This window comes from Xenia sp. Carnegie-2017, unplaced genomic scaffold (genome assembly GCF_021976095.1).
Source record: "Xenia sp. Carnegie-2017 unplaced genomic scaffold, XeniaSp_v1 HiC_scaffold_19, whole genome shotgun sequence".
NCBI lineage: Eukaryota > Metazoa > Cnidaria > Anthozoa > Malacalcyonacea > Xeniidae > Xenia > Xenia sp. Carnegie-2017.
The window spans coordinates 6,202,799-6,230,659 of record NW_025813481.1 but is presented as its reverse complement, the minus strand read 5'-3'; the positions used below and the strand labels follow the sequence as shown (position 1 = coordinate 6,230,659).

Below are 27,861 nucleotides of genomic sequence, written 5' to 3'. Positions count from 1 at the left end.
AGTGTAAATGCAAAGACTGTCTTGCATAAAATGTAAAAATGCAGACTATAGTCTTTTGCCTAAAAGTGTGTACAAATGCAAAGACTATGTTCTTTGGCGTAAAAGTGTGTGAAAATGCAGACTATAGTCTTTGGTGTAAAAGTGTGTAAAAATGCAAAGACTATAGTCTTTTGTGTAAAAGTGTGTAAAAGTGAAAGACTATAGTCTTTGGCCTAAAAGTGTGTGAAAATACAAAGACTATAGTCTTTGGCGTGAAAGTGTGTAAAAATGCAAAAACTATAGTCTTTGGTATAAAAGCTTATAAAAATGCAAAATAAGAGATGATTCGTTGTTTATCTCCAATATCACAGTTCACATCCACAATCCTGATTTATTTTCAGTGTTCACTGTATGCAAAAATACACGCGTGTTTTGTCACGAACATAGTAATAGAAACCATTGACATGTCATTAACACGCAAATACGTATTCTCCATTCGCCATTGCAAAATATGTACTCGTTGCGTACAAATGTGTGTAGCCTTAAAAAAACATGAATGCATGGCTAGAAAATGAAGTGGTAATGCTAATCCTCTTGTGATGACATGACACTTATTGACACATGTCATTTATTAACATCACACAGTATAAAATGTGCTGAGAGTTTATTAACATGATGCAGCAATTGATCGTAAATCTTTACTGTAAGCTAGCGCTTTGAAACTATGTCACATGACTATGGATGATAGTATTCTTTGAACGAATGGAATTTGTATAATAGGTAATTCATACAACTTTAGAAGGAAGATCTATGAAACTATAGAAAAGGATTATTAGTCATGGTTATAATTCAGCTATGACTAATTATGCAAGAGACCCGTAAAATGATCCAAACAGAAAATGACTTTGTACATAAAGTAGGTTTGAGAAGTAACTTTATCGAATAGAGTTTATCATGTGTTAATTAACGCTTTATATAAAGATATGAGTTTTTGTGGATATCAAACATGCCCTATACTGTCTAATGAATAATCAATAATACCATTTTTTCACGACTTTCTTCTTTCATATGATTATTTGACTGTAAATAACCTTTGCTTGTCTCTGTAGAGACAATATCATTAAGTAAGAATTTTTTCTCGCCAGGCTTTTTAATTTCATCTTGACATGAATCTTGAACTACTTTTGCCGATTGAGAAAATATGTTGCGCCGACCGGTCGAAGATGAGGACATATCATGGCGGATCTTCCAGATTGAGAGTCGACGAAGCAGTTCGCTCCTCACCTTAACACAAGAGATTCAAAATAAATTCCCAAAACTACAATGCAATTTTAGAAAAAACGAAAAAAATTACATCTTTGTTCACCAAGCAATAAAGGACAAATATTAAGGCACCCTGAAACGAAAAATAGAAAAATTAGATTTTATGGTTAGGATTTTCTCTTTTCCCCATTGAACTACATATATAGCTGGACTTTTCTAGGTGTTTCTACTTTTGTTAAAAAACGCAGTCACAACAAACAGTTAACTAAAGTTTTTACGAGCTCTGACCATGAATACATGAAAGACCCAACGCAACCCCCTCACACACACCCCAAATCAATGACATTTCGGCGTCCTGGGTTTTGAATGCGAAAAGTTGACTTAAGCTTAAAAAAACTTTCTTGAGGTAAGTTGCAGTTGTAAATAATATTTAATGTTGTACACAGGTGAATGTATCAACACTGCATTAAAAATAAGAATATTAGAGTTTAAAGAATAACTTTATTACAACATTATTCATGTTTTATGCAACAAGGTAAACACGAACCTGGACAGAGTTGGTAATAGCAAAAATATATTGAAAAACAAGAGATGATTCGTTGAATGTCATAACACCAAATATCCAAGTTATCCCCAACAGTGGAATAATTGCAGCAAAGGTTCGCGATGCTGACCTTAGAAATACAGGATTTTCAAAGAAAAGTCAAATTTTACAAAGATTACTAAAAATATTAATCAAAGCTTACTTCAATCCCCCAAATTCAGTCTTGTCTGAAAATGTTGACCAAGTTTTCTTTACAACAGCAAGAAGAATGATACAGTTCACCTGACAACAAAACGAAACATTTGACGTTTATACAAACAGTATAACATGAACTTCTCTATGACTGACTACAGTATAACATGAACTTCTCTATGACTGACTACAGTATAACATGAACTTCTTTATGACTGACTACAGTATAACATGAACTTCTTTATGACTGACTACAGTATAACATGAACTTCTTTATGACTGACTACAGTATAACATGAACTTCTCTATGACTGACTACAGTATAACATGAACTTCTATGACTGACTACAGTATAACATGAACTTCTTTATGACTGACTACAGTATAACATGTACTTCTCTATGACTGACTACAGTATAACATGAACTTCTTTATGACTGACTACAGTATAACATGAACTTCTTTATGACTGACTACAGTATAACATGAACTTCTCTATGACTGACTACAGTATAACATGAACTTCTTTATGACTGACTACAGTATAACATGAACTTCTTTATGACTGACTACAGTATAACATGTACTTCTCTATGACTGACTACAGTATAACATGAACTTCTTTATGACTGACTACAGTATAACATGAACTTCTTTATGACTGACTACAGTATAACACGAACTTCTCTATGACTGACTACAGTATAACATGAACTTCTTTATGACTGACTACAGTATAACATGAACTTCTTTATGACTGACTACAGTATAACATGTACTTCTCTATGACTGACTACAGTATAACATGAACTTCTTTATGACTGACTACAGTATAACATGAACTTCTTTATGACTGACTACAGTATAACATGAACTTCTCTATGACTGACTACAGTATAACATGGACTTCTTTATGACTGACTACAGTATAACATGAACTTCTCTATGACTGACTACAGTATAACATGAACTTCTCTATGACTGACTGTAGTATAGCATACACTTTTTTATGGTTGATTACAGAACATATTTTTGAAACATGAAAATATAACATGAAATTGAAATCTTACGAAAATTATTATTAAACCAGGACCAACGAATGCCCAAATCGCACCAGTTTCAACAGATAGCCAGCAACTATGCAAAGGAAATCAATGATTATTAATTAATATAAAATAAGAACAGAACTGAGATTGAGAAATAACCAATAACTTACTGATATTTTGAAATGACGTCATCTCTTAATATAATCCAGGTTAAAAGCCCAATAACAAATGGACTGCCTTCAAATAGAGACGCACACATCATTAGGCACACACATGTAATATGGTACAACTAAATACAAAATTTTAATACTCACCCCACCCTACTATATAGGCAAGTCTTCTTTTTCTGGTGACGTTGCCACGAAAGACTTTAACAACCATCAAATATATATAAACACCTTCGACCAACATCCAGAAAAATACGGCAAGGTAGAAATAAAATGCCAACATGGATGCTGCTAGACAATAGTCCTTGAAAACGAGAAAGGATATTGATCTGTGAGATAAAGCGTGTTGCCCATAATGGAGGAGAATACGTTTGTGGAGGTACAAGGAGTTATTCATGTTTCTCTTCATTTAAACTAACCTTCACTGGTTTAAAAATGATAGTTAGTAAGAAAACTAAGTCGGCCAAACCAAGAGAGAGTACCAAGTTTGTGTGAATTGCTGCTCTCTCGGACTTCGCCTGTCTGCAAACACACACAATAAATGAAAATATTTTACAATATAATTTAGCTGTAAATAGAATATATAACGTGATGAAATGATCCTTACTTCAAAGTTAAATATATAATAAAAGTAAAAAGACATCCAATTATAGAGGCGCAAAGACCAATATATGTGATGATTGTTAAGTTATAAGAATGCTCTTTCGAAAGACGCTAAAATGAAATGGAAACAGAAAGCATGATATGTACAACTAAGTATTAGAATGTATTTTTGGGTATTAGAATGTATACCCTGGGTCTTAGAATGTATACATGAGTACTAGAATATAAACCTGCGTATTAGATAACTTGAAGAGAACAGCAAAATTTGTAAAATGATAACATCGACATTTGACATGAGTTTGATTTTCAAACAAGTGAAAACACTGTCTTGTTGCCCATTTACCATAATCACCAGCATCTCTGTAATGAAGTAGAAATACTAAATAAGCTAAACTTACAATTGATAAAAAATCGCTTACATGCTTTTGTAACTCACGCATGGTTCTCGACCCAGAACGAGCAGACGGATGAAGCAATGCTTCCAACCTTCGTAAAGAAAAATAGGCAATTGTTGAAAAACTGTTATAAATAAAGTTATCTCAAAGAAAAAAAACATCAAAATTCAGCATCTAACAACACTTACGTTGATTTTTTTAAACAACATTTCAATAGGTTTAACTAGATTTCTACTCGGTGCAGGCGATACTTTAGCATTTATAACTTTCGTTCCTAGTCTTAAAGCCCCCGTATTTTCACGCATTTCACGATAAGCTTTGAAAATGATTCCAACAAAATAGGATTGACCTTAATACAAACGTATTCGCGATTCAAAGTCATACAAAAAAAAAGAAGTTAAAGATATTTTTAACTCTCACACTAACCGGAATTATTTGCACGAAAAACAGTACTCGGAATTGTAATTCTTTCATCGCTAAAAATGGCTAAATCTTCAGATGGAAACGTGAAATCTTTACTCGAAGATGCATTAACAACTGCAACGCCAAATACTATGAAAAAAGGTGCATTAATTACACATTAAAAGACATATTTGTTATGTTAAAAATAATGACAAAAATATCAAATAAATAATAACGCACCCAAATCATTATTTACTTTTTGAAACATAACAGAACTCTTGTTTCTAAGAAAAAGCTGCTGTGATAAGGTATTTCCAAGATTTTCTAATACCTCCACTGCTCTCATTCCCGGGTCCTAACATCGTTCATGTTTCATTTAGTTGATGCAGTTGTTCAAATCAAGAAAGCTACAGATTATATATGCATTTGTACTCACCTTTCGTTCAAGATCAGGCCCAATTGTTTCATTGATAGTGATTAAATTTGAAGCAGCATCCAAAATGCGCTAAAACAAGGACATTTAATGAACAAACGAGATTAAAATTATTTACCATCAGAGCAATTGAATACTTACATCTACAGTTGCCACATCGTTAACATTCACACTGCTCGTGTTTAACTTGTCAATGAATTCTAAATCTTATGTAGAGAATAAGAAAAATATGAAAGTCATAACTCTTAGTGAAATCATACATGAAATTAAAGTGATTTTATGTGAAGTGCACAAGTTCCTTGGATATTAACTAATATTTACTTGCATTTTTTTGAGGTGTGTTTGAAAGAATGATTCTTACCTTCTCTGAATTTTTTCATCTTTTCTGTCATTTGTGATACAGTGCTTGTTTTTGCATTCTTACTTGAAGAAGGTTGGATAACTGTTGATGTTATATCGGTTAAGCTTGTTGATAAAGCGGTAGGTTTTATTAATTCATTGACTGAAGTGGCCACTAGAATGGAAGATGTTGATGAAAATGGAGAAGTGACCATCGACAGTGGTTGGGATACAGATTGAGTTTTAATGAATGACTTTGATGACGTCAACATAACTGAAACTTGCGATGGAAGTAGTTCTTTCCCTGTCACAGATGTATAGAAGTTTTGCAGATTTGCCTTTGACGAATGTCCAGTCGGTGCAGCAATCGTTCTTGAAACGACTGTCGAACTGTAAAGAATAAATGAAGGAATTGACAAAGATTTGGTTGTTTTTACAATTGCTTTTGGGGGATATAAAAACGTAAGTTTACTAAACGCACTACTGAAAAAAACAATTAAAAAACAAGAAAACACCATGTGCATTTTTTGGACGTCTTTTATGACTACGAGGCTACTTTCGTTCTTTGAATTTATAGCTACCTTAGTTTAGGTTTACTGTGAAAAGTGAGATCGTTAAAATTGTCTGAAGATGCTGACGATAAGAAGTTAATGTGCACAGGACGCAAATCAAGACCCAAAGACAGAGATACGTCACATCGAGCTAACGTTTGACTAGTTTCATTGGTTGATAGATCGATGATGATATCCAATGAAAAGAGAGCCTCAGAGCAAAAGAAAGAAAGACGTACGAGATCCTTCTGAATCAAACCACAAGCACAAAAAGAACCGTTTGTGTAGTGAACTTTAAAGACGACGTTTGGTATCGTGCACACTATAGTTATTTGCGATAAGATTTCTTCAGTTTCAGTATAAACAAACGGTTTTGCCACAATCATTTTGTGTCTTGGACACTTGAGTTCTGATGGCGATATCGATGCATTTGTTACAACAGCTAAATGATGAAGAAAAAAAGAGAGTAAATTTAAGCTAATGATTGTACTCCCTCCCTGTTCATTAAGTAAAAAAATCTTATTTTTTTACAATAAATTTATTTCATGTGTGTTTTATTAGTTCAAATATTCTTCATGTAAGCTCATAAAAACATTGGAATATTCATAACATACCAAGCCCTTCCGTTTAGTTTATTTTGAGCTACAAGTCTCCTCATAAATATTTTACATTATACTTTCTTGACATCACGTAAGAATTTAAACGATAAAGAATGAATATATATGTTCCATACAAATATTTATGTTGTAAAAATATGGGAAAATATATAATCGTTGAGTTGATGTCATCCGAGGGAAAACTTGATATTAATTAAAGATACAGATTACTATAACAAAGTCTACAAATATGAAATCAATTATCTCCGTAGAACATAATACTTGTTGTGTCAAAATACGGTCGTGTATTTCGATCGTGTAATACTTTGATTTTATCCAAAACGGTGTTATTATTAACGTAAAAATAAAATAACACCAAATGAGTATAATTTCCACTCACCTTTATAAAATATTAATGCGATACTTGAAAGAAACAACTTCAACAGTTTCAAATCCATCTCTTTAAACAAAACACAACGCTTGACTTTGAAATCCTTGTTCTCCTTTGAGTGAAGTTAAGAATGTAATATTCACAACAGCAGATAGGTTTACAATACCAAAGGTTCACTTTTCAACTGTGCAGCAACTCGCACGACAATCGTTTGCTTTATTTTGCTTCCACATAATTTTGTATGCAAATAATCCGTTTGTTTAAACAGGTATTAGTTGAAAATAATGCGACGCCATCACCAAGTTGTATGATTCACACCTTACTCAAACAAATATAGAAAACACGGCGCCAAAGATCGAATAAGTAAAGTTGACATAGAGATTAAAAGATAGTGGGTGACCGACCACGAAATGTCAGCCTGATGCTTAACTAATTTCTAGGCCAAAGTGACGAGTGATGCTAATTATGTTGCATTTTAAATGAACCAATATACAGATTTGGGAAGTTCATAAAGAATTTACGAGAAACCATGTTAAGTAGACCTGCGTTTTTGAAGACACGCAAACATTGTCAGCCATTTGTGATGAGACACACTCCTATTTTGATATTAAGTTGAACAAACAAACACCCCCAAAAGAATGCAATAAAAATGCCCAAGAGAAAGAAGGTAATGGCAAAAACGTCAGCTTTGATGGCAACCATGAGCACGATTGATAGAAAGTTGTTTATTTACTTACAAGGACGAATCTACAAAACATTTTACTGGCGGTAGACAAATGACCAATAACAAAATATTTATTTACTTTTCGAATAAACAATAAACTGTTGCAATACCCAACGTGTCATTTTGCCAACAGCATAAGCCCTGCAGTTGCGTAATTTTGCTCTTTTGAAATTTCGTTTAAATGCGTTTGTCGGGCGTTAATGTCACATTAGCATTTAGCAAAATAACCTTAACCTCACCTAGGGTAACTTGTCCTAATACGGTAGACAATAAATATTTTTAGCATTTAAGAAATATTTTTAGCATTTAAGAATTATTTTATAATAAAATGTTGTTTTAAAGTGTTACAAAAAAGTAAACGTTTTGACAACGTGAATGGCACGCCTGAAGGTTATATTAAATAAGGAACTGGAAACACACGAATGAAACATATTGAGTCATAACCTTAGGAGCATGAAAAATATTCGTAAAATTCAATTCCAAGGACAATTTACTGATGTATCAGCTGCATATGTTATTGACTTACCTCAACATTGATAATCTTATTGATGATGTCAAGATATCCACCAATTTCTGTAAATGGTTTGATTCATTAACCACAGACATGTTCGTTGGTGCAGTAGGTAGTGTAGGGATTTTTCCCACTTTACGAGAGTTTCCACCTTTTGAATGATTGTAAAATCTTGGCTTTTGCCAAATGTACATCTGTGTCGGTTGAAAATCTCGTTTACCAGTTGGATAATAATACAAAGCAACATCACACGCTATTTTGGATTTCGTTCCCATTTTGTCTGTGGAAATGTGAACAATGATGTCAAGGCTTGAGAGCTTCTCTTTACAAGATACACTGCATCTTTTCTCTAAGGGAACAATTCCACAAGCGCAAAGTGAGCCGTTAGAATAACGAACATTAAAAACGATTTCACCAGAAGTACAATGAAACGTAACACGACGAAGACGAGCATCAGATGCTTTCTCAACCATTGTTTCCGATTTATATTTCTTGCTTTTTACACATTGATTGTGATTGAACGAGACGGTTTTACTCACTGAAAGAGAAACAAAAATTATAGGTCAATTAAAGTAAAACCCACACTTTGTTTGCTTAAACTTTATTCACGTAAAAATAACATAGGTCCAGCAGTGATCATATGAATTCTTCTTTCAAACATACGTTAAATTAAAGTCAAACGTAATGGTCAAAAATAGATAGATTAATTAGCTTATATTGAATTATGTCTGCTTCATTGTTTGTTATTGCATGGTCTAGTTCATGCACCTAGATTTATAGCATGAACATGCTCTTTCATGTTTGTATAAAAATAATCGTGATTATATATACTGCATATATAATCATAAGATTGTTTTTATGAAATTTCACACAGGGATACAAACACTACAATAAACAGTAGTAGGATAAGGTTTTCTAATTCTAAGCTCAACAAGAATCGTACGCTTTAATATTTTTTAATCCATTACTGAAAGGGCCTCTTTAAAACCTGCTTGAAAATGTTTTTGGCGTAAGTGAAACCACTTTCTGTGTCTCGGAGTTTTATATCAACAAAAAATGCAACTTTGTTCAACCTTGCAACAAATTGTCGAATAAATGATGAAAAATGGAAATCACTTTAAACATTGAAGGCACGTGCATAAACCATGTTGAGAGCTTAAAACATCCTAAAATGAGGGTTAGTCGTCAGTCAAATTTTTCTAATTCAAAACTTAAGCTTACAAAAAAATCTCAAATTATTCCAATATTGCTTCTAGATAATTCAATAAGTGTTAAAAAAACCCGGTCATTTCCGATTTTCATCGATATTAAAATCAAATCTAAAACAACGTGAAAATTTTCTACATTAATCACGCTGCAGACTACCGACGCGTACTTCATGTTAACAAAACATACACAGCATGCAGTAACGATATTTTGTCAGCTGTACGTCTACGTCCCGTAGATATTTGAATTAGTCAAAGTAGGAATTAAGTAAACCATCACAATCCATCAACACATGTTCTTAAATATCAAGGGTTTCATCAAACATATCTATAACGTTTTACTCATTACCATTCTTCTCGATAAAGCTTACCACAGTGAACTTGAGTGAAGTAAATCATAGCGAAGAGCAAAAAAGATACCATTATTCTTTTCAAACTGCTCATTTCTTTCTATAAATGGTGAACGTACAAAAGTAGGATACATTCAGTAATAACTCAACCAGAAACATGCAGTTTTTTAACGCTTTATCAACAGAATACGTTGTCAAAGCTGTAGAACCAAACGTCGATTGCAGATTACTACCTTATAGATTTTCGCTTCATTTTGACAGGATAGTCTTTAACTTACCTCCATGTTTGGTCGACCGTTTCTCTGTATAAAGAGCAATAAAACAAGGTCTGCTATAATAATATGCTAATATAGCAAGTTAGCAACAAGCTCATTGAGAGAAGACAATTAACCTTGCCTTTGTCTAAGCAAGTTGAAAGTCTGCATATATTTACGGTGACAACAGTCGCGAATACAGCATTCGTTCACAGTTTGTAATGAAAGAAGGTCAAAAGGACATAAAAACAGCAGGTGAAAACATGCTTATCGTTAATAAATCAAGTGAAGGATTTAAATATTCGACGTTGGGTTAGGTAAACACAAAGAAGACGTCGAAACACATTCTAATAAAGCTAAAATAAAGCAGGAGGCTAGTTTAAAACGTGGATTGTGCGATAACGGAACGCGAATGGAATGATCAAAAATGAAAAATGTTAAATATTTCAACTTGTAATTTTCATTTTCAAGACTGTATGTAAGTATTTGCGCGTTCTTAGATTAAATTTTTGTAAAGATCTTTATCATTAAAATGCTCTGTGAGGAGACGTTCACATGGAGACTATCGTTGGGGCAAATTTGTCACGTAAAAACAGAGCCACAAAAAGAGAAGAATTTGTGTGAGATATAGCAAAGTTTAAACACTTTTACCGACGAAATTCAACTCAAACTTTTAAACTTACGTGTTTAGGATTTTCCCTCCAGTTACACCTATAAAAATCGATAATATTTGTGTTTTTATTAGTCATATTCATAACGATCTTAATTAAAAATCAATGCAATTTTGACAAAGCAAGTATAGAAAGGTCATTATTGTAAGATTTTACGTAATGTAACCATCAACTACAAACAATAACGACCTTATCTAACAACATTTGAGAAATTAACCTTCCACTCCTCTTCCTTGTAAACGAGACAAGTCTACTCAAAAGCAGAAACCCTTATATGAGGTTATTGTTTGTAGTTGTTGGTTATAGCATTACGCTATCTTTCTTTTTGTTTAATAAAATTCCAACTATTTAACCTTGTAATTTAACCATCATTTAAAATGACATTAATATTCTTAAAAGTTTAACAAATCATCTCTACGTAGTTAAAACATCCTTCATTGATAAACACAGCTAAACCTTTTTTAAAAATTCCATTTTCCATTTCAGGTTACTTCACTCCAGACTCCGTTCTCCATTCCGCGTTAAATATGAGCTGGAACGTCACTAGAATTGCGGCGGCGTCCGGAACTACGGTGTGTTGGTGTTGACGTAAGGTATACTCCTGGAAAAATTTTCTCGACACAAACAAGCGATTTGAAATTTTACAATTGAAAACAGTTTTTCGTCACATGTTGTATTAAAGTAGACTGAGATTAATGGATTTGAATGCACTTCTCTTCAGTCAACAGCTTGATCTTTTGATTTAAAATTTATTTATTTGTCAACTATCGGTTAAATACTAAATATCATGGATTAGTAATTAAAATATTTTCAGTTTTCTTCAAATCTGTTTAACAATTGCTACTATGAGCAGGAACAAACAACTTAAGTTGAAGTGAGAACGATGAAAATGTCATTGGTGTTAGTCTTCAACAAATATCCTATATACAAATAACTATACACTTTACAATGTATAATAAGTTCAAAATAAGTCTCAATCATAAGACTAAAATCAAACCTAGAAAACAAGAGGATATTACAAAGAACAATTACGATGATCTACCAAGTACCGTACACATTCGTCTCAAGTCTTTCCAGCTCACCTATAAGAACGTCTCAATGTTCATGACTAATTCTTTCTCACTTTTAAGATGAAGATTCTTTCCAATAATTTTATGGCATGTCTACTTTTCAAAGCCTTTTATTTCGATATCGCTTTCATATACAACCTTCTGCAGGTTCACTAATTCTCCTGGTTGATTTAATGTCTTCAGTTTCCCGTTTTATTTACAACTGCTAATTGATAAACAGGAACACTGGCGGGAACTCGCCCAGATGATGTTGTCCGATTAAATGTAGTGTTATTCTCTGACGAAATTGGGTCATTGTGACGTCGCACGTTGTACATACGACCACCACCGTTTGACGACGACACTTCACGACGTGTTTGCCAGTTTGCAAACTTTCGCTTCAATTCATTTCGAACCTGGATTGGTCAACATATTGCAAGATATTAAATTTATTACAGTAAATGGGTTATAAAACACAGAGTTTACCTCATTATTAACAATGCAATAGAGGAAAAATATTAAAGCTCCCTAAATAATAAAATAAAACGTATAACAATGTTATTTACAATCTCAGTTAAAAATGAAGATGTTTTGTCAAAAACCTGAACGGAATTTGTAGCAGCAAAAATATATTGAAAAACCAGAGATGATTCGTTGAACGTCATAACACCAAATATCCACGTTATCCCCAACAGTGGAATGATTGCAGCAAATGTTTTCATTGCTGACCTGGAAAGTAAAGGTACGTATACTTCAGTCTATTATCCAACGAAGTACATACTTCAGCCCATTATCTTACGAAGTACATACATACTTCAATCCATTATCCTATAAAGTACATACTTCAATCCATTATCCTATAAAGTACATACTTCAATCCATTATGTTCTTTGTCATTCACAAATTTAGTCCAAGATTTCTTTATTACAATTGTAAGAATAATAAAGTTGATCTGCAAAAAAAGGAATAATTTTATAAACTTTCATCAAATCAATACATGCTATAAACAGAACATACTTACAAATATAATTGCCAAACTGGGAGCAACAAAGAACCAAATCGCTCCTGTTTTCACAGACAGCCAACAACTATAAAATATTCACATGTTAATGAGGATAAAAAATTACAAACATCAAAATTACATTTCATTTCATGATAACTTACTGATATTCTGAAAGAAGATCGTCTCTCATTATAGCCCATGTTGCAAGAGATATGCACAGCGGTAATACTATAAAAATAACATATGAAAATAGCCAACACAACAGTGAAAAAATGCACAAAATTGAAATGGCTTAACACATACGTCAATACTCACCCCACCCTACTAGGTAAGCAATTTTCCTTTTTCTGGTGACGTTACCACGAAAGACTTCAACGACCATCAAATATATATAAACACCTTCGACCAACATCCAAAAAAATACGGCAAGGTAGAAATAAAATGCCAACATGGATGCTGCTAGACAATAGTTCTTGAACACGAGAAAGAATGGTTAGTTAAAGTTCGAAAAAGGAGGTTAAAACAGAGATAACAGTTACAGACGATAACTTAGTGAATGGTATAGACTGTCAATAAAAGTCTAATGACCAACCCCGTCTGGTTTTAAAGCAATAGTCACTAGAAAAATGACATCAGCAAGACCAAGTGCGAAAACAAGATTTATATGAACTGTCACTCTCTCTGTTTTTACGCTCCTAGAAAAAAATTTTATAGGGAAAATTCAGCCATTGAAACTACACAATAAGCAGCAAATAGTGGAAAATACGGCTATTACTTTGAGACCAATCAACAAAACTTACTTCAAGTTCATATAAACAAGAAAAGTTAAAAAACATCCGACAATCGAAAAACCAAGACCAACGTAAGTTATAATAGACAAAGTAAATGAATCCTGTAATAAATACATACTAAAATATCGACAAAAAATTCTTTTGATAAAACATCACTCAACGATCTGTTTGCTAAAAGTTATAGTTACCTGGTCATCACTGACTCTGAAAAGTACAGCAAAATTTGTAAAATGATTACATTGACAAAGAATATGTGTATCGTTTTCATATTTTCTTGAGCAATTTCGACTAGACCATCTGCCATAATCACCAATCAAGCTGCATAATAACAATGTTACATAAAGTAACAATAGGTAAGAATTTTAACGTTATTAAAACAGTCAAGGTGAAAATACTTACTTTTCATTTTCAATCCAAAATGAACAAATCGTACCATAGTTCATCTTTAAATAACATGAAACAGAAAAAAACACACAATAAATCAAAGTAAATCACATACACAAACGAATAAAGAAACCCAAACCAAAAATAAAACAATTAAAATGTTTACTACACGCGTACATTAATTTTTTCAAACAACATTTCAACAGGTTCAACAAGATTGGCACTCGGTGATGGCGACACTCTGGCATTTATAACTTTCGTTCCTACAGTTGAACCTTTTGTGTTTTCACGCATTTCACGATAAGCTTTGAAAATGATTCCAACAAAGTAGGATTGATCTATAAATCAAGACAATAACATTTGTGAATACAACAAAATACTATTGGCAAATAAAAAAGGAAATCAAGGACAGTAAAACAATACGCAAATAAATAAAATACTGGTCTTTATTGTTACCTGACTCAGACCCAAACACAGAGTTTGGAATATTTATGTTATCATCACCAAGTTCTTTCATTTCAGTGATGGGAAACTTAAAGTTTATCTCAAAAGATGTATTGATAACTGCAACACCGAATACTAAATCAATAAAAAACAACAATTAAGAAATAAAAGATGTTTACTGTGTTTGCACAGGCTTATGCAAACCGAGGAGAACGTTGGGAGAACTCGAGAGTAGATCAGTGCAAGCCCGAGACCGAAGGTCGAGGGTTGCACAAGCTCGAGACTTCTCACAAACGTCTCCGAGGTTTGAAAATGATTTTTCTTCATGATCGATTTACAAATTCTCTTTGACTGATTGATTGTTTTGATTGATTTGATTGGTTGAGCTCAGATGTGTTTTGCACAGGCTAAAACACAGCTCTAGACCAATCAGCGCACCCGTTTCATTGCGCTTATTTTATAACACATAATCACTTTTACTGCATGGATAATTGAATATAATTCACCCCAATACATGTATATCTATGGATAGTTGAGGCTACCAAAGTGCAAGCACATGGATAGTTTTTTGAATACAGTCCATCCAGGATGTAATATAAATCGTCTCCATGTACATGTATATATAAATTCAAGCTATCAAAATTGAGAATATTTATATTTCACCCACCCAAATCTTTCGTGACTTTCTCATTAATAACAAAGCTTTCGTTTCCAAGAACAAGTTGCAGTGCCAAAAAATCCCCAAGTTTTTCTAATGTTTCCACTGCTTTTCCTCCTGCATCCTAAATAAAAAATAATAATTTACTCAAAAAAAACAGAAATCATCGTTCAGTTGATGTTCATCACTCGCCAACCTCTTGAAACGTAGAATTTGTAGCAATCAAATTCGCAGCTGCATCCAAGATAGACTAAAAGAACATTCAAGATGTTCAATCATTAGAAATCACACAAGACATTGTGATCATAAGTTTCATTCAAATAAAACATAATTGAACTTACTGTGATTCTTTTATCGTCATTTATGTTAACTTCAGACGTGTTGAGATTTTCAAGAAAATTGTAATCTATGCAATGAAATATAAAATGTATTTCGTCATGACGACATTGAAATTTTTTTCTAGGATTTTGAAAAACAGACTGTGTTTTACCAACGTTATGTCTATGATTCTATCTATGAATCGATGTTAAAAACCTCTTTCCTTACCTTCTTGCAATTTTTTCATGTCAGTCATTTGTACGATGGAGCTCAAAGATGACGAAGATGACAAAGTTGGTGTGGATTTAACAGCCGTAGAAATGAATGAAGATATAAAGTTTGTTGTTTTAATGAATGAAGATGTTTGTAATGGAACTGTTAAAGAAGAAGTCACAAAAGTATAAGAAGGCCATGTTTCATTAACCTGAACGATGGAGCTCAAAGTTAACGAAGATGACAAAGTTGGTGTAGGTTTCACAGTCGTAGAAATGAATGAAGATATAAAGTTTGTTGTTTTAATGAATGAAGATGTTTGTAATGGATCTGTTAAAGAAGAAGTCACAGAAGTATAAGAAGACCATGTTTCATTAACTTGAACGATGGAGCTCAAAGTTAACGAAGATGACAAAGTTGGTGTAGGTTTCACAGTCGTAGAAATGAATGAAGATATAAAGTTTGTTGTTTTAATGAATGAAGATGTTTGTAATGGAACTGTTAAAGAAGAAGTCACAGAAGTATAAGAAGACCATGTTTCATTAACCTGAACGACGGAACTTAAAGTTGATGGAGATGACAAAGTTGGTGTAGGTTTCACAGTCGTAGAAATGAATGAAGAGATAAGGTTTGTTGATTTAATGAATGAAGATGTCTGTGATGATTCTTCTATGATACTGGAGGTCCCAGTATTTTTTATGGCAGTTATTACTGAAGTATAAATAGATGATTCTTCAGACAACAATGGTGTCAAGGATACCAGAGGTGACGTGCTTGACAACGTAAATTCACCAAGTGACGTATTCATTGAGGCTAGTGTCCCACTAAATAAAAACAGCCATTTCCTAACATTACAAAATTGTAATTTGAAAAGAACATCGCACTTATTTTGAATGTCTTCATTCGTCACAAACCTCATCGTTGCATTGAGCAAAGTTAATGACGTCACAGAGATTTGACCAATCACAGATGTTGATCTGGTAGCACGAATGAACTTTGCGACGGAAGACTTTACATATAACTTGGATGATTTTGTGAAAGATTGAGAGATCATATCAATTGATTGATTAACATTCAAAGGAGGGACTACTAAGAGAACAATCCAGCGCGAATTCCGAGGTCTTCTAAATGAGCAGTTGGTTCCCAGAGGTTCATTTGTGGATATTGTGATGGTATACTTCAACGAACTACACTGCCTAATGTTTTCAATAATTGTTCCAGGCTTAAAAGTACGACACGTACAACGTTTCTTGTTAGTATATAGTTCAATGACCGTAACAGCTGAACATGACACATTAAGGACAGATAACCTTCTAAACTCTCTAGATTTACTGTACTTTAGTCGAAAACACGTGTCACTTGATTCTGTGAAAAGAAACATATTTATTTTACAACACAAAAAGCAAGATGATTAATTTTTTATGTCAAATTTCCACATTATTTAACAAATGAAGAAAGAGTATAAAAGACATTTTGAGGAGGTAATAAGGGCAATATTCTCTTGAAACAACTGACAAATAGATCTTTCATAAAATGACAACAAAAATAATTCCTAGAAAATAAATCAGTGATCATCCTGATAGTGCTTAGTTTGATTTCTTGCTTGAATAATCATCGCATAAGTCAACTATTTTATTACTTCCGCTAAAAAACCGTAGAAAATTTTGCCGTGAATTTTCGGTATCTGTAAAGTCTACAATAAAGCAAGCCATAAGATCAATGTGGTAACCCCTCTACTTGTCAAATACTACTAGGGAAATCATAGCAGACTGCTAAGTCTCAAAGGATTTGTGTCTCTCATTCTCAAACACTACGTGTAAAATTTGATAATAATCTTTAAGTATATAACGTACTTTCTCCCGGGGTTAAGAATTAATAATAATAGAGTCTTATAAACTAGATGTACCTTTACTCTTAATAATTCCAAATAACATCACCAATACAAGGATTGAAAGTCCACGAAAGAAAAATTTAAAGTTGAAAGGATGCATGATATTCTATGCATTGAAGTGACAATTTCAAACTTTGTTACAGCAACCACCAGCTTTCTTTCTCAATATCCTAATCAGGAAAATAAAAAATGAAACAAGTCAAGACAGACTATTATTTGAAAGCTTAATTCTTTACAAATATTTCACATTAGTTTCAATTCGTCATATTTATATTATGTACATATTTATTTACAATAAAACACAAGAAGTATGGTCTTGTTATTATCATGAAAATAATGCCATAATTTTCTATCACCTTGGCTAAAAGTTCTAAAGTTTCCTGTGGTAATTTGAAGTACAGACATATTCTTATGAATGAAGATATATCAAAGCATTCGTGGGAATCATGTGATTCATAAAAATATCAGGTGAAAGCTGTCATTAGAAACATGAATTATTACTCAATTATAAAGACCTGTTAAGAAGTCGAGACGATAGCGTTGTTAAAATCATCAACAATATCTACATATACTGACCTGCCTTAACGAAGATCCGTTGATAATTTAATGTTCTCTATATAAAGCTGAACTCAGCACTGAATACTTTTTTCATTACACCGACTCCATATCATCTCGTATATCAACAATTATAAACGACTCAATTACTTAATGGAGTTACTTCATATAATATCAAAGTATTTCTCTATAATTTGTTCACGATATAAAAATAGTACCTTTTAATTCTAAAAACAGAAGATAATACAAGTCTTGCAACTGACAAGTCTCTCTTCCTGAACGAAAGCACTTTAGTAAAATCGGTAAGCACAAGTCTCTCTTCCAGAATAAAAGCACTTTTGTAAACAAAGATAGATCGATATCATACACGGAATTGAACAATTTTTAGTGAATGCTGTATTGTCTACGATGAACTCATGCGTAAAGTTGCGGAAAGTGGGCGTTTTATTTACTGCATACGAACCATCATAAATTTCTCATACCACGTATTTCTTTACGTAAACATAATATGATCGTTTTAATATGTTTATATATATTGTGTATACAATGTACAAATACGTTATCTATATGCAAATTATTTTATAAAAGAGACAGCGCGAGTGGTTGGCGTATTTTCAGTTTGTGTGATATGAAATGATGTTCTATTAAATACTTGCTTTGAGAAAGAAAAAAAAGCAAGCAATTTTGATATTTAAATGAAAACTCATTCGATAAAATGGGTCAAATTATGTCTGTTTGCATGCAGTCGACACTTAATTTCACAAATCACATGATAACATTTTCAGGGATTACGAATCTGAATACGAGATCGAGGTCACCTTAGATTGTCAGTTAAGTTATTCTGTGGAGATCGTTTAGAATCCAGCTCTCTCTCCATCTTCCACGTTTTCCGTAGTCTATGAATTTCACTACGAATCTTGAATGGAAGAAAAATTGAAGTTAAAAGAGAAAGGAGATGAAACGACCAAAAAAGTGTATATGTACCTCTGCATTTAACACACAATATACAATGAAAATAAAAAATCCCTGTAAATAAAAAGTCGATCTGTTAAATTCAGAAACATGTAGAAACAAAGACTGCTGACGAGACTGTAATGAAGAAATAGTAAAAGTTAACATGAATACAATAACAATGATAAACTTACTTGAAAAGTGTTAAAGATGGTGAATACAGACTGCGGGAAAAAGCGACGATATCAAAGTTTTTGGATTGGAACAAAAACACGTCGCCAGCATTGAGAGATCCACAACTAAGGCGTGTTAGTGACCAGTAGCATACTGTATATCGCCCTAGAAAATGCTCTTAATACAAACAAAATTTTCCAGTTGTTCATCACTTGTAGTATTAAAGTAGACTAAGACTATAAGACTTAAATAGACTTGAAGGTTAAACTGAATACACTTCTCCACTCGTCAACAACTTGAAATTTATTTTGACAAAATGCACATTTATTGGTCAGTTATTCATTAAATATTATGCATTAGTTATTAAATATTAAATTATTGATTAAAATGTTTTCAGTTTTCTTTATGTGCTTAGCAAATTGCTGCTACTATGAGCAGGAACAAACAGGTTAAGTTGAAGTGAGAACGATGAAAATGTCATTGGTGTTAGTCTTCAATAAATATCTTATGTACAAATAACTATACACTTTACAATGTATCATAAGTTCAAAATAAGTCTCAATCATGAGAACAAAATCAAACCTAGAAAACAAGTGGATATTGCAAAGAATAATTGCGATGATCTACCAAGTACCGTACACATTCGTCTCAAGTCTTTCCAGCTCACCTATAAGAACGTTTCGACGTTCATAACTAATTCTTTCTCAGTCTTTGAGATGAAAACTTTTTTTCACCATTTTGCTTCCCAAGACATAATGCACAAAACATCACCATTCTGACTTTTTGTAGTCCTTATTCGTCCACATACACTTTATTCACTTCAGCTAATGGATAAACAGGAACAACAACGGGAGTATGCTCCAATGAAGTTGTCCGATTAAATGTAGTGTAATTCTCTGACGATATTGCGTCATTGTGACGTCGCACGTTGTACATACGACCACCACCGGCTGAAGACGACACATCACGACGTGTTTGCCAGTTTGCAAACTTTCGCTTCAATTCATTTCGAACCTGGATTGGTCAACATATTGCAAGATATTAAATTTATTACAGTAAATGGGTTATAAAACAGAGAGTTTACCTCATTATTAATAATGCAATAGAGGAAAAATATCAAAGCTCCCTAAATAATAAAATAAAACGTATAACAATGTTATTTATGATCTCAGTTAAAAATGAAGATCTTTTGTCAAAAACCTGAACGGAATTTGTAGCAGCAAAAATATATTGAAAAACCAGAGATGATTCGTTGAACGTCATAACACCAAATATCCAAGTTATCCCTAACAGTGGAATGATTGCAGCAAATGTTTTCATTGCTGACCTGGAAAATAAAGAATTTTTATGTTAGTTATGCATGTTACTGATAACGATGTCTTACTTTAATCTTTAATCTAACAATGTACTATAATATAGTACATATTCTACAGTCCATTATCCTACAAAGTACACACATACTTCAATCCATTATCCTACAAAGTACAAACATACTTCAATCCATTGTATTCTTTATCATTTACAAATTTCTTCCAAGATTTCTTTATTACAATTAAAAGAATGATAAAGTTGATCTGCAAAAAAAGGAATAATTTTATAAATTTTCATCAAATCAATACATACAAACCAATAATAAACAGAACATACTTACAAATATAACCGTTAAACCCGGAGCAACAAAAGACCAAATCGCTCCAGTTTCCACAGACAGCCAACAACTATAAAATATCCACATGTTAATGAGGATAAAAAATTACAAACATCAAAATTACATTTCATTTCATGATAACTTACTGATATTTTGAAAGAATATCGTCTCTCATTATAGCCCAGGTTGCAAGTGATATGCACAGCGGTAATACTATATAAATAACATATGAAAATAGTCAACACAACAGTGAAAAAATGCACAAAATTGAAATGGCTTAACACATACGTCAATACTCACCCCACCCTACTAGGTAAGCAATTTTCCTTTTTCTGGTGACGTTACCACGAAAGACTTCAACGACCATCAAATATATATAAACACCTTCGACCAACATCCAAAAAAATACGGCAAGGTAGAAATAAAATGCCAACATGGATGCTGCTAGACAATAGTTCTTGAACACGAGAAAGAATGGTTAGTTAAAGTTCGAAAAAGGAGGTTAAAACAGAGATAACAGTTACAGACGATAACTTAGTGCATGGTATAGACTGTCAATAAAAGTTTAATGACCAACCCCGTCTGGTTCTAAAGCAATAGTCACTAGAAAAATGACATCAGCAAGACCAAGTGCGAAAACAAGATTTATATGAACTGTCACTCTCTCTGTTTTTACGCTCCTAGAAAAAAATTTTATAGGGAAAATTCAGCCATTGAAACTACACAATAAGCAGCAAATAGTGGAAAATACGGCTATTACTTTGAGACCAATCAACAAAACTTACTTCAAGTTCGTATAAACAAGAAAAGTTAAAAAACATCCGACAATCGAAAAACCAAGACCAACGTAAGTTATAATAGACAAAGTAAATGAATCCTGTAATAAATACATACAACAGTATCTACAAAAAAATTCTTTTGATAAAACATCACTCAACAATGTGTTTGCTAAAAGTTATAGTTACCTGGTCATCACTGACTCTGAAAAGTACAGCAAAATTTGTAAAATGATTACATTGACAAAGAATATGTGTATCGTTTTCATATTTTCTTGAGCAATTTCGACTAGACCATCTGCCATAATCACCAATCAAGCTGCATAATAACAATGTTACATAAAGTAACAATAGGTAAGAATTTTAACGTTATTAAAACAGTCAAGGTGAAAATACTTACTTTTCATTTTCAATCCAAAGTGAACAAATCGTACCATAGTTCATCTTTAAATAACATGAAACAGAAAAAAACACACAATAAATCAAAGTAAATCACATACACAAACGAATAAAGAAACCCAAACCAAAAATAAAACAATTAAAGTACACACGTACATTAATTTTTTCAAACAACATTTCAACAGGTTCAACAAGATTAGCACTCGGTGATGGCGACACTCTGGCATTTATAACTTTCGTTCCTACAGTTGAACCTGTTGTATTTTCACGCATTTCACGATAAGCTTTGAAAATGATTCCAACAAAGTAGGACTGATCTATAAATCAAGACAATAACATTTGTGAATACAACAAAATACTATTGGCAAATAAAAAAGGAGATCAAGGACAGTAAAACAATAAGCAAATAAATAAAATACTGGTCTTTATTGTTACCTGACTCAGATCCAAACACAGAGTTTGGAATATTTATGTTATCATCACCAAGTTCTTTCATTTCAGTGATGGGAAACTTAAAATTTATCTCAAAAGATGTATTGATAACTGCAACACCGAATACTAAATCAATAAAAAACAAGAACACATAATCACTTTTACTGCATGTACATGTATGGATAATTGAATATAATCCATCCCCATACATTTATATCTACGGATAGTTGAGGCTACCAAAGTGCAAGCACATGGATAGTTTTTTGAATACAGTCCATCCAGGATGTAATATAAATCGTCTCCATGTACATGTATATATAAATTCAAGCTGTCAAAATTGAGAATATTTATATTTCACCCACCCAAATCTTTCGTGACTTTCTCATAAATAACAGAGCTTTCGTTTCCAAGAACAAGTTGCAGTGCCAAAAAATCCCCAAGTATTTCTAATGTTTGCACTGCTTTTCCTCCTGCATCCTAAATAAAAAAAAATTTACTCGTTTAGAAAAACAAAAGCTCATTTTATAAGTTTATTCGAAACACTCGCCAACCTCTTGAAACGTAGAATTTGTAGCAATCAAATTCGCAGCTGCATCCAAAATAGACTAAAAAAAACATTCAAGATGTTCAATCATTAGATATCACACAAGACATTGTGATCATAAGTTTCATTCAAATAAAACATAATTGAACTTACTGTGATTGTTTTATCGTCATTTATGTTAACTTCAGACGTGTTGAGATTTTCAAGAAAATTGTAATCTATGCAATGAAATATAAAATGTATTTCGTCATAAGGATACTAAAATTTTTTTCTAGGATTTTGAAAAACAGACTGTGTTTTACCAACGTGATGTCTATGATCCTATCTATGAATCGATGTTAAAAACCTCTTCCCTACCTTCTTGCAATTTTTTCATGTCATTCACTAGTACGACGGAGCTCAAAGATGACAAAGATGACAAAGTTGGTGTAGGTTTCACAGCCGTAGAAATGAATGAAGAGGCAAGGTTTGTTGATTTAAAGAATGAAGATGTGTGATATGGTTCTTCTATGATAGTGGATGAAGATGTTAGTAATGGTTCTTTTATGACAGTAGATGAAGATGTTAGTAATGGTTCTTTTATGATAGTAGATGAAGATGTTAGTAATGGTTCTTTTATGATAGTAGATGAAGATGTTAGTAATGGTTCTTTTATGATAGTAGATGAAGATGTTAGTAATGGTTCTTTTATGATAGTAGATGAAGATGTTAGTAATGGTTCTTTTATGATAGTAGATGGAGATGCTAGTAATGGTTCTTTTATGATAGTAGATGAAGATGTTAGTAATGGTTCTTTTATGATAGTAGATGAAGATGTTAGTAATGGTTCTTTTATGATAGTAGATGAAGATGTTAGTAATGGTTCTTTTATGATAGTAGATGAAGATGTTAGTAATGGTTCTTTTATGATAGTAGATGAAGATGTTAGTAACGGTTCATTTATGATAGTAGATGAAGATGTTAGTAATGGTTCTTTTATGATAGTAGATGGAGATGCTAGTAATGGTTCTTTTATGATAGTAAATGAAGATGTTAGTAATGGTTCTTTTATGATAGTAGATGGAGATGCTAGTAATGGTTCTTTTATGATAGTAGATGAAGATGTTAGTAATGGTTCTTTTATGATAGTAGATGAAGATGTTAGTAATGGTTCTTTTATGATAGTAGATGAAGATGTTAGTAATGGTTCTTTTATGATAGTAGATGAAGATGTTAGTAATGGTTCTTTTATGACAGTAGATGAAGATGTTAGTAATGGTTCTTTTATGATAGTAGATGAAGATGTTAGTAATGGTTCTTTTATGAAAGTAGATGAAGATGTTAGTAATGGTTCTTTTATGACACTAGTTGAAGATGTTAGTGATGGTTCTTTTATGATAGTAGATGAAGATGTTAGTAATGGTTCTTTTATGATAGTAGATGAAGATGTTAGTAATGGTTCTTTTATGATAGTAGATGAAGATGTTAGTAACGGTTCATTTATGATAGTAGATGAAGATGTTAGTAATGGTTCTTTTATGATAGTAGATGGAGATGCTAGTAATGGTTCTTTTATGATAGTAAATGAAGATGTTAGTAATGGTTCTTTTATGATAGTAGATGGAGATGCTAGTAATGGTTCTTTTATGATAATAGTTGAAGATGTTAGTGATGGTTCTTTTATGATAGTAGATGAAGATGTTAGTAATGGTTCTTTTATGACAGTAGATGATGATGTTAGTAATGGTTCTTTTATGACAGTAGATGAAGATGTTGGTAATGGTTCTTTTATGACAATAGTTGAAGATGTTAGTGATGGTTCTTTTATGATAGTAGATGAAGATGTTAGTAATGGTTCTTTTATGACAGTAGATGAAGATGTTAGTAATGGTTCTTTTATGATAGTAGATGAAGATGTTAGTAATGGTTCTTTTATGATAGTAAATGAAGATGTTAGTAATGGTTCTTTTATGATAGTAGATGGAGATGCTAGTAATGGTTCTTTTATGATAGTAGATGAAGATGTTAGTAATGGTTCTTTTATGACAGTAGATGAAGATGTTAGTAATGGTTCTTTTATGATAGTAAATGAAGATGTTAGTAATGGTTCTTTTATGACAGTAGATGAAGACGTTAGTGATGGTTCTTTTATGATAGTAGATGAAGATGTTAGTAATGGTTCTTTTATGATAGTAGATGAAGATGTTAGTAATGGTTCTTTTATGATAGTAGATGAAGATGTTAGTAATGGTTCTTTTATGACAGTAGATAAAGATGTTAGTAATGGTTCTTTTATGACACTAGTTGAAGATGTTAGTGATGGTTCTTTTATGATAGTAGATGAAGATGTTAGTAATGGTTCTTTTATGACAGTAGATGAAGATGTTAGTAATGGTTCTTTTATGATAGTAGATGAAGATGTTAGTAATGGTTCTTTTATGATAGTAGATGAAGATGTTAGTAATGGTTCTTTTATGATAGTAGATGAAGATGTTAGTAATGGTTCTTTTATGATAGTAGATGAAGATGTTAGTAATGGTTCTTTTATGACAGTAGATGAAGATGTTAGTAATGGTTTTTATGATAGTAGATGAAGATGTTAGTAATGGTTCTTTTATGATAGTAGATGAAGATGTTAGTAATGGTTCTTTTATGACAGTAGATGAAGATGTTAGTAATGGTTCTTTTATGATAGTAGATGAAGATGTTAGTAATGGTTCTTTTATGATAGTAGATGAAGATGTTAGTAATGGTTCTTTTATGATAGTAGATGAAGATGTTAGTAATGGTTCTTTTATGATAGTAGATGAAGATGTTAGTAATGGTTCTTTTATGACAGTAGATGAAGATGTTAGTAATGGTTCTTTTATGATAGTAGATGAAGATGTTAGTAATGGTTCTTTTATGACAGTAGATAAAGATGTTAGTAATGGTTCTTTTATGATAGTAGATGAAGATGTTAGTAATGGTTCTTTTATGATAGTAGATGAAGATGTTAGTAATGGTTCTTTTATGACAGTAGATGAAGATGTTAGTAATGGTTCTTTTATGATAGTAGATGAAGATGTTAGTAATGGTTCTTTTATGATAGTAGATGAAGATGTTAGTAATGGTTCTTTTATGACAGTAGATGAAGATGTTAGTAATGGTTCTTTTATGATAGTAGATGAAGATGTTAGTAATGGTTCTTTTATGACAGTAGATGAAGATGTTAGTAATGGTTCTTTTATGATAGTAGATGAAGATGTTAGTAATGGTTCTTTTATGATAGTAGATGAAGATGTTAGTAATGGTTCTTTTATGACAGTAGATGAAGATGTTAGTAATGGTTCTTTTATGATAGTAGATGAAGATGTTAGTAATGGTCCTTTTATGACAGTAGATGAAGATGTTAGTAATGGTTCTTTTATGACAGTAGATGAAGATGTTAGTAATGGTTCTTTTATGATAGTAGATGAAGATGTTAGTAATGGTTCTTTTATGATAGTAGATGAAGATGTTAGTAATGGTTCTTTTATGACAGTAGATGAAGATGTTAGTAATGGTTCTTTTATGATAGTAGATGAAGATGTTAGTAATGGTCCTTTTATGACAGTAGATGAAGATGTTAGTAATGGTTCTTTTATGACAGTAGATGAAGATGTTAGTATTGGTTCTTTTATGATAGTAGATGAAGATTTTAGTAATGGTTCTTTTATGACAGTAGATGAAGATGTTAGTAATGGCTCTTTTATGACAGTAGATGAAGATGTTAGTAATGGTTCTTTTATGACAGTAGATGAAGATGTTAGTAATGGTTCTTTTATGATAGTAGATGAAGATGTTAGTAATGGTTCTTTTATGACAGTAGATGAAGATGTTAGTAATGGTTCTTTTATGATAGTAGATGAAGATGTTAGTAATGGTTCTTTTATGACAGTAGATGAAGATGCTAGTAATGGTTCTTTTATGACAGTAGATGAAGATGTTAGTAATGGTTCTTTTATGATAGTAGATGAAGATGTTAGTAATGGTTCTTTTATGACAGTAGATGAAGATGTTAGTAATGGTTCTTTTATGATAGTAGATGAAGATGTTAGTAATGGTTCTTTTATGATAGTAGATGAAGATGTTAGTAATGGTTCTTTTATGACAGTAGATGAAGATGTTAGTAATGGTTCTTTTATGATAGTAGATGAAGATGTTAGTAATGGTTCTTTTATGATAGTAAATGAAGACGTTAGTAATGGTTCTTTTATGACAGTAGATGAAGATGTTAGTAATGGTTCTTTTATGATAGTAGATGAAGATGTTAGTAATGGTTCTTTTATGATAGTAAATGAAGACGTTAGTAATGGTTCTTTTATGACAGTAGATGAAGATGTTAGGAATGGTTCTTTTATGATTCTAGAGGTGCCATTAGTCATTGAAGTATAAATGTATGATTCTTCAGACAACAATGGTGTCAAGGATACTGGTGGTGACGTGCTTAACAACGTAAATCCACCAAATGACGTGTTCATTGAGGCTTGTGTCCTTCTATATAAAAACAGGCATTTTCCAACATCACAAAATTATCATTTGAAAAAACATCGCACCTCTTCTTATTTCAAATATCTTTATTTGTCACAAACCTCATCGTTGCATTGAGCAAATTTAATGACGTCACAGAGATTTGACGAATCACAGATATTGATCTAGTAGCACGAATGAACTTTGTAACGGAAGACTTTACATAAAACTTCGACGATGTAGTGAAAGATTGAGAGATCATATCACTTGATGAAATGACTTTTACGGGAGGAAGTATGATGTTAAAATGTGGAAACCCAGGATCGTCGGCAAGTGGTCTAAATGAGCAGTTGTTTCCATTTATTTCATTTGTAGATATCGTGATGGTATTGTTGAAGGAAGGTGATTGATCACAAAGTCGAAAGTTTGATAGGAGATGTGATCTTTTTCTGCAGTACAGTAACAAACTTGTCCGTCAGTGTTACTTATTCTAATGATCGTCGCAGCTGTACATCGCACAAATAAAGAAGGAAGTTCGTAAGGAA

The 27,861-nt window shown here is 32.2% G+C and overlaps 4 protein-coding genes and 1 long non-coding RNA gene across 9 annotated transcripts; 2 read left to right on the top strand and 3 right to left on the bottom strand.

Moving 5' to 3' along the window:
- Nucleotides 1–626: 626 nt before the first annotated feature.
- Nucleotides 627–11,156, bottom strand: LOC124438085 (adhesion G protein-coupled receptor E3-like). 3 transcript variants are annotated; one of them, XM_046988073.1, is made up of 22 exons: nt 11,073–11,156; nt 10,629–10,656; nt 9,970–9,993; nt 9,713–9,791; nt 8,152–8,674; nt 5,386–5,753; nt 5,166–5,230; nt 5,028–5,096; nt 4,832–4,946; nt 4,616–4,741; nt 4,378–4,538; nt 4,231–4,280; nt 4,025–4,154; nt 3,799–3,905; nt 3,611–3,713; nt 3,339–3,495; nt 3,195–3,261; nt 3,049–3,115; nt 1,989–2,068; nt 1,790–1,916; nt 1,334–1,375; nt 627–1,263 (listed from the first exon to the last, which is right to left on the bottom strand). In XM_046988073.1, the coding sequence occupies exons 3-22, from the start codon at nt 9,973–9,975 to the stop codon at nt 1,000–1,002; spliced, it is 2,706 nt and encodes a 901-aa protein (XP_046844029.1). In that variant the 5' UTR covers nt 9,976–9,993; nt 10,629–10,656; nt 11,073–11,156; the 3' UTR covers nt 627–999. The 3 variants fall into 3 exon arrangements, with proteins under 3 accessions (XP_046844029.1, XP_046844030.1, XP_046844031.1); XM_046988074.1 differs by lacking the exons at nt 10,629–10,656; nt 11,073–11,156 and having other exon boundaries at nt 9,925–10,131; XM_046988075.1 differs by lacking the exons at nt 8,152–8,674; nt 9,713–9,791; nt 9,970–9,993; nt 10,629–10,656; nt 11,073–11,156 and adding exons at nt 5,945–6,356; nt 6,911–7,404.
- Nucleotides 10,207–11,441, top strand: LOC124438086. Its single transcript, XR_006945971.1, has 2 exons — nt 10,207–10,423; nt 11,103–11,441. It is a non-coding gene; the product is annotated as an uncharacterized LOC124438086 (long non-coding RNA).
- LOC124438084 (adhesion G protein-coupled receptor F5-like) lies at nt 11,352–19,060 on the bottom strand. Of its 2 annotated transcripts, none has more exons than XM_046988071.1 (21): nt 18,907–19,060; nt 17,944–18,838; nt 17,383–17,537; nt 16,391–16,841; nt 15,492–16,300; nt 15,287–15,351; nt 15,142–15,195; nt 14,955–15,069; nt 14,300–14,422; nt 14,021–14,181; nt 13,859–13,902; nt 13,648–13,777; nt 13,469–13,560; nt 13,261–13,363; nt 12,984–13,140; nt 12,830–12,896; nt 12,687–12,753; nt 12,538–12,617; nt 12,268–12,394; nt 12,152–12,193; nt 11,352–12,081 (listed from the first exon to the last, which is right to left on the bottom strand). In XM_046988071.1, the coding sequence occupies exons 3-21, from the start codon at nt 17,465–17,467 to the stop codon at nt 11,866–11,868; spliced, it is 2,988 nt and encodes a 995-aa protein (XP_046844027.1). In that variant the 5' UTR covers nt 17,468–17,537; nt 17,944–18,838; nt 18,907–19,060; the 3' UTR covers nt 11,352–11,865. The 2 variants fall into 2 exon arrangements, with proteins under 2 accessions (XP_046844027.1, XP_046844028.1); XM_046988072.1 differs by having other exon boundaries at nt 18,141–18,838.
- A 267-nt stretch (nt 19,061–19,327) lies between these two features.
- Nucleotides 19,328–25,373, bottom strand: LOC124438083 (adhesion G-protein coupled receptor D1-like). Of its 2 annotated transcripts, XR_006945969.1 has the most exons (18): nt 23,204–25,373; nt 23,000–23,064; nt 22,854–22,907; nt 22,665–22,779; nt 22,306–22,428; nt 22,027–22,187; nt 21,872–21,915; nt 21,661–21,790; nt 21,481–21,572; nt 21,273–21,375; nt 20,996–21,152; nt 20,842–20,908; nt 20,699–20,765; nt 20,542–20,621; nt 20,248–20,374; nt 20,132–20,173; nt 19,715–20,061; nt 19,328–19,629 (listed from the first exon to the last, which is right to left on the bottom strand). XR_006945969.1 is itself a non-coding variant. In XM_046988070.1 (17 exons), exons 1-17 carry the CDS (start codon nt 23,220–23,222, stop codon nt 19,840–19,842), a joined length of 1,668 nt encoding a protein of 555 aa, XP_046844026.1. In that variant the 5' UTR covers nt 23,223–25,373; the 3' UTR covers nt 19,328–19,839. The 2 variants fall into 2 exon arrangements, 1 of the variants encoding a protein (XP_046844026.1); XM_046988070.1 differs by having other exon boundaries at nt 19,328–20,061.
- On the top strand, nt 23,752–27,722 carry LOC124439363. Its single transcript, XM_046989587.1, has 4 exons — nt 23,752–23,953; nt 24,299–24,673; nt 27,258–27,357; nt 27,692–27,722. Exons 1-4 carry the CDS (start codon nt 23,752–23,754, stop codon nt 27,720–27,722), a joined length of 708 nt encoding a protein of 235 aa, XP_046845543.1.
- Nucleotides 27,723–27,861: the final 139 nt, after the last annotated feature.

Bases quoted from the DNA above. Each gene is read 5' to 3' on its own strand.
- LOC124438084 (XM_046988071.1), bottom strand. From the start codon at position 17,467: ATGCATCCTTTCAACTTTAAATTTTTCTTTCGTGGACTTTCAATCCTT. The intron at 16,301-16,390 runs GTTTGTGACGAA...GTTTTTATTTAG, and splicing joins TTGCTCAATGCAACGATGAG to TGGGACACTAGCCTCAATGA. The intron at 15,070-15,141 runs GTTGGCGAGTGA...TTTTTTATTTAG, and splicing joins CAAATTCTACGTTTCAAGAG to GATGCAGGAGGAAAAGCAGT.
- LOC124438085 (XM_046988073.1), bottom strand. The intron at 3,714-3,798 runs GTAAGGATCATT...GTGTGTTTGCAG, and splicing joins ATTATATATTTAACTTTGAA to ACAGGCGAAGTCCGAGAGAG. The intron at 1,264-1,333 runs GTAATTTTTTTC...TCTTGTGTTAAG, and splicing joins ATTGCTTGGTGAACAAAGAT to GTGAGGAGCGAACTGCTTCG.
- LOC124438083 (XM_046988070.1), bottom strand. The intron at 22,429-22,664 runs GTGGGTGAAATA...TTATTGATTTAG, and splicing joins GAAAGTCACGAAAGATTTGG to TATTCGGTGTTGCAGTTATC. The intron at 21,153-21,272 runs GTTGGTCATTAA...CTCGTGTTCAAG, and splicing joins TTGCTTTAGAACCAGACGGG to AACTATTGTCTAGCAGCATC.
- LOC124439363 (XM_046989587.1), top strand. From the start codon at position 23,752: ATGATAGTAGATGAAGATGTTAGTAACGGTTCATTTATGATAGTAGAT. The intron at 24,674-27,257 runs GTAATGGTTCTT...ATGATTCTTCAG, and splicing joins GATAGTAGATGAAGATGTTA to ACAACAATGGTGTCAAGGAT. The intron at 27,358-27,691 runs GCATTTTCCAAC...TTTCATTTGTAG, and splicing joins GTCCTTCTATATAAAAACAG to ATATCGTGATGGTATTGTTG.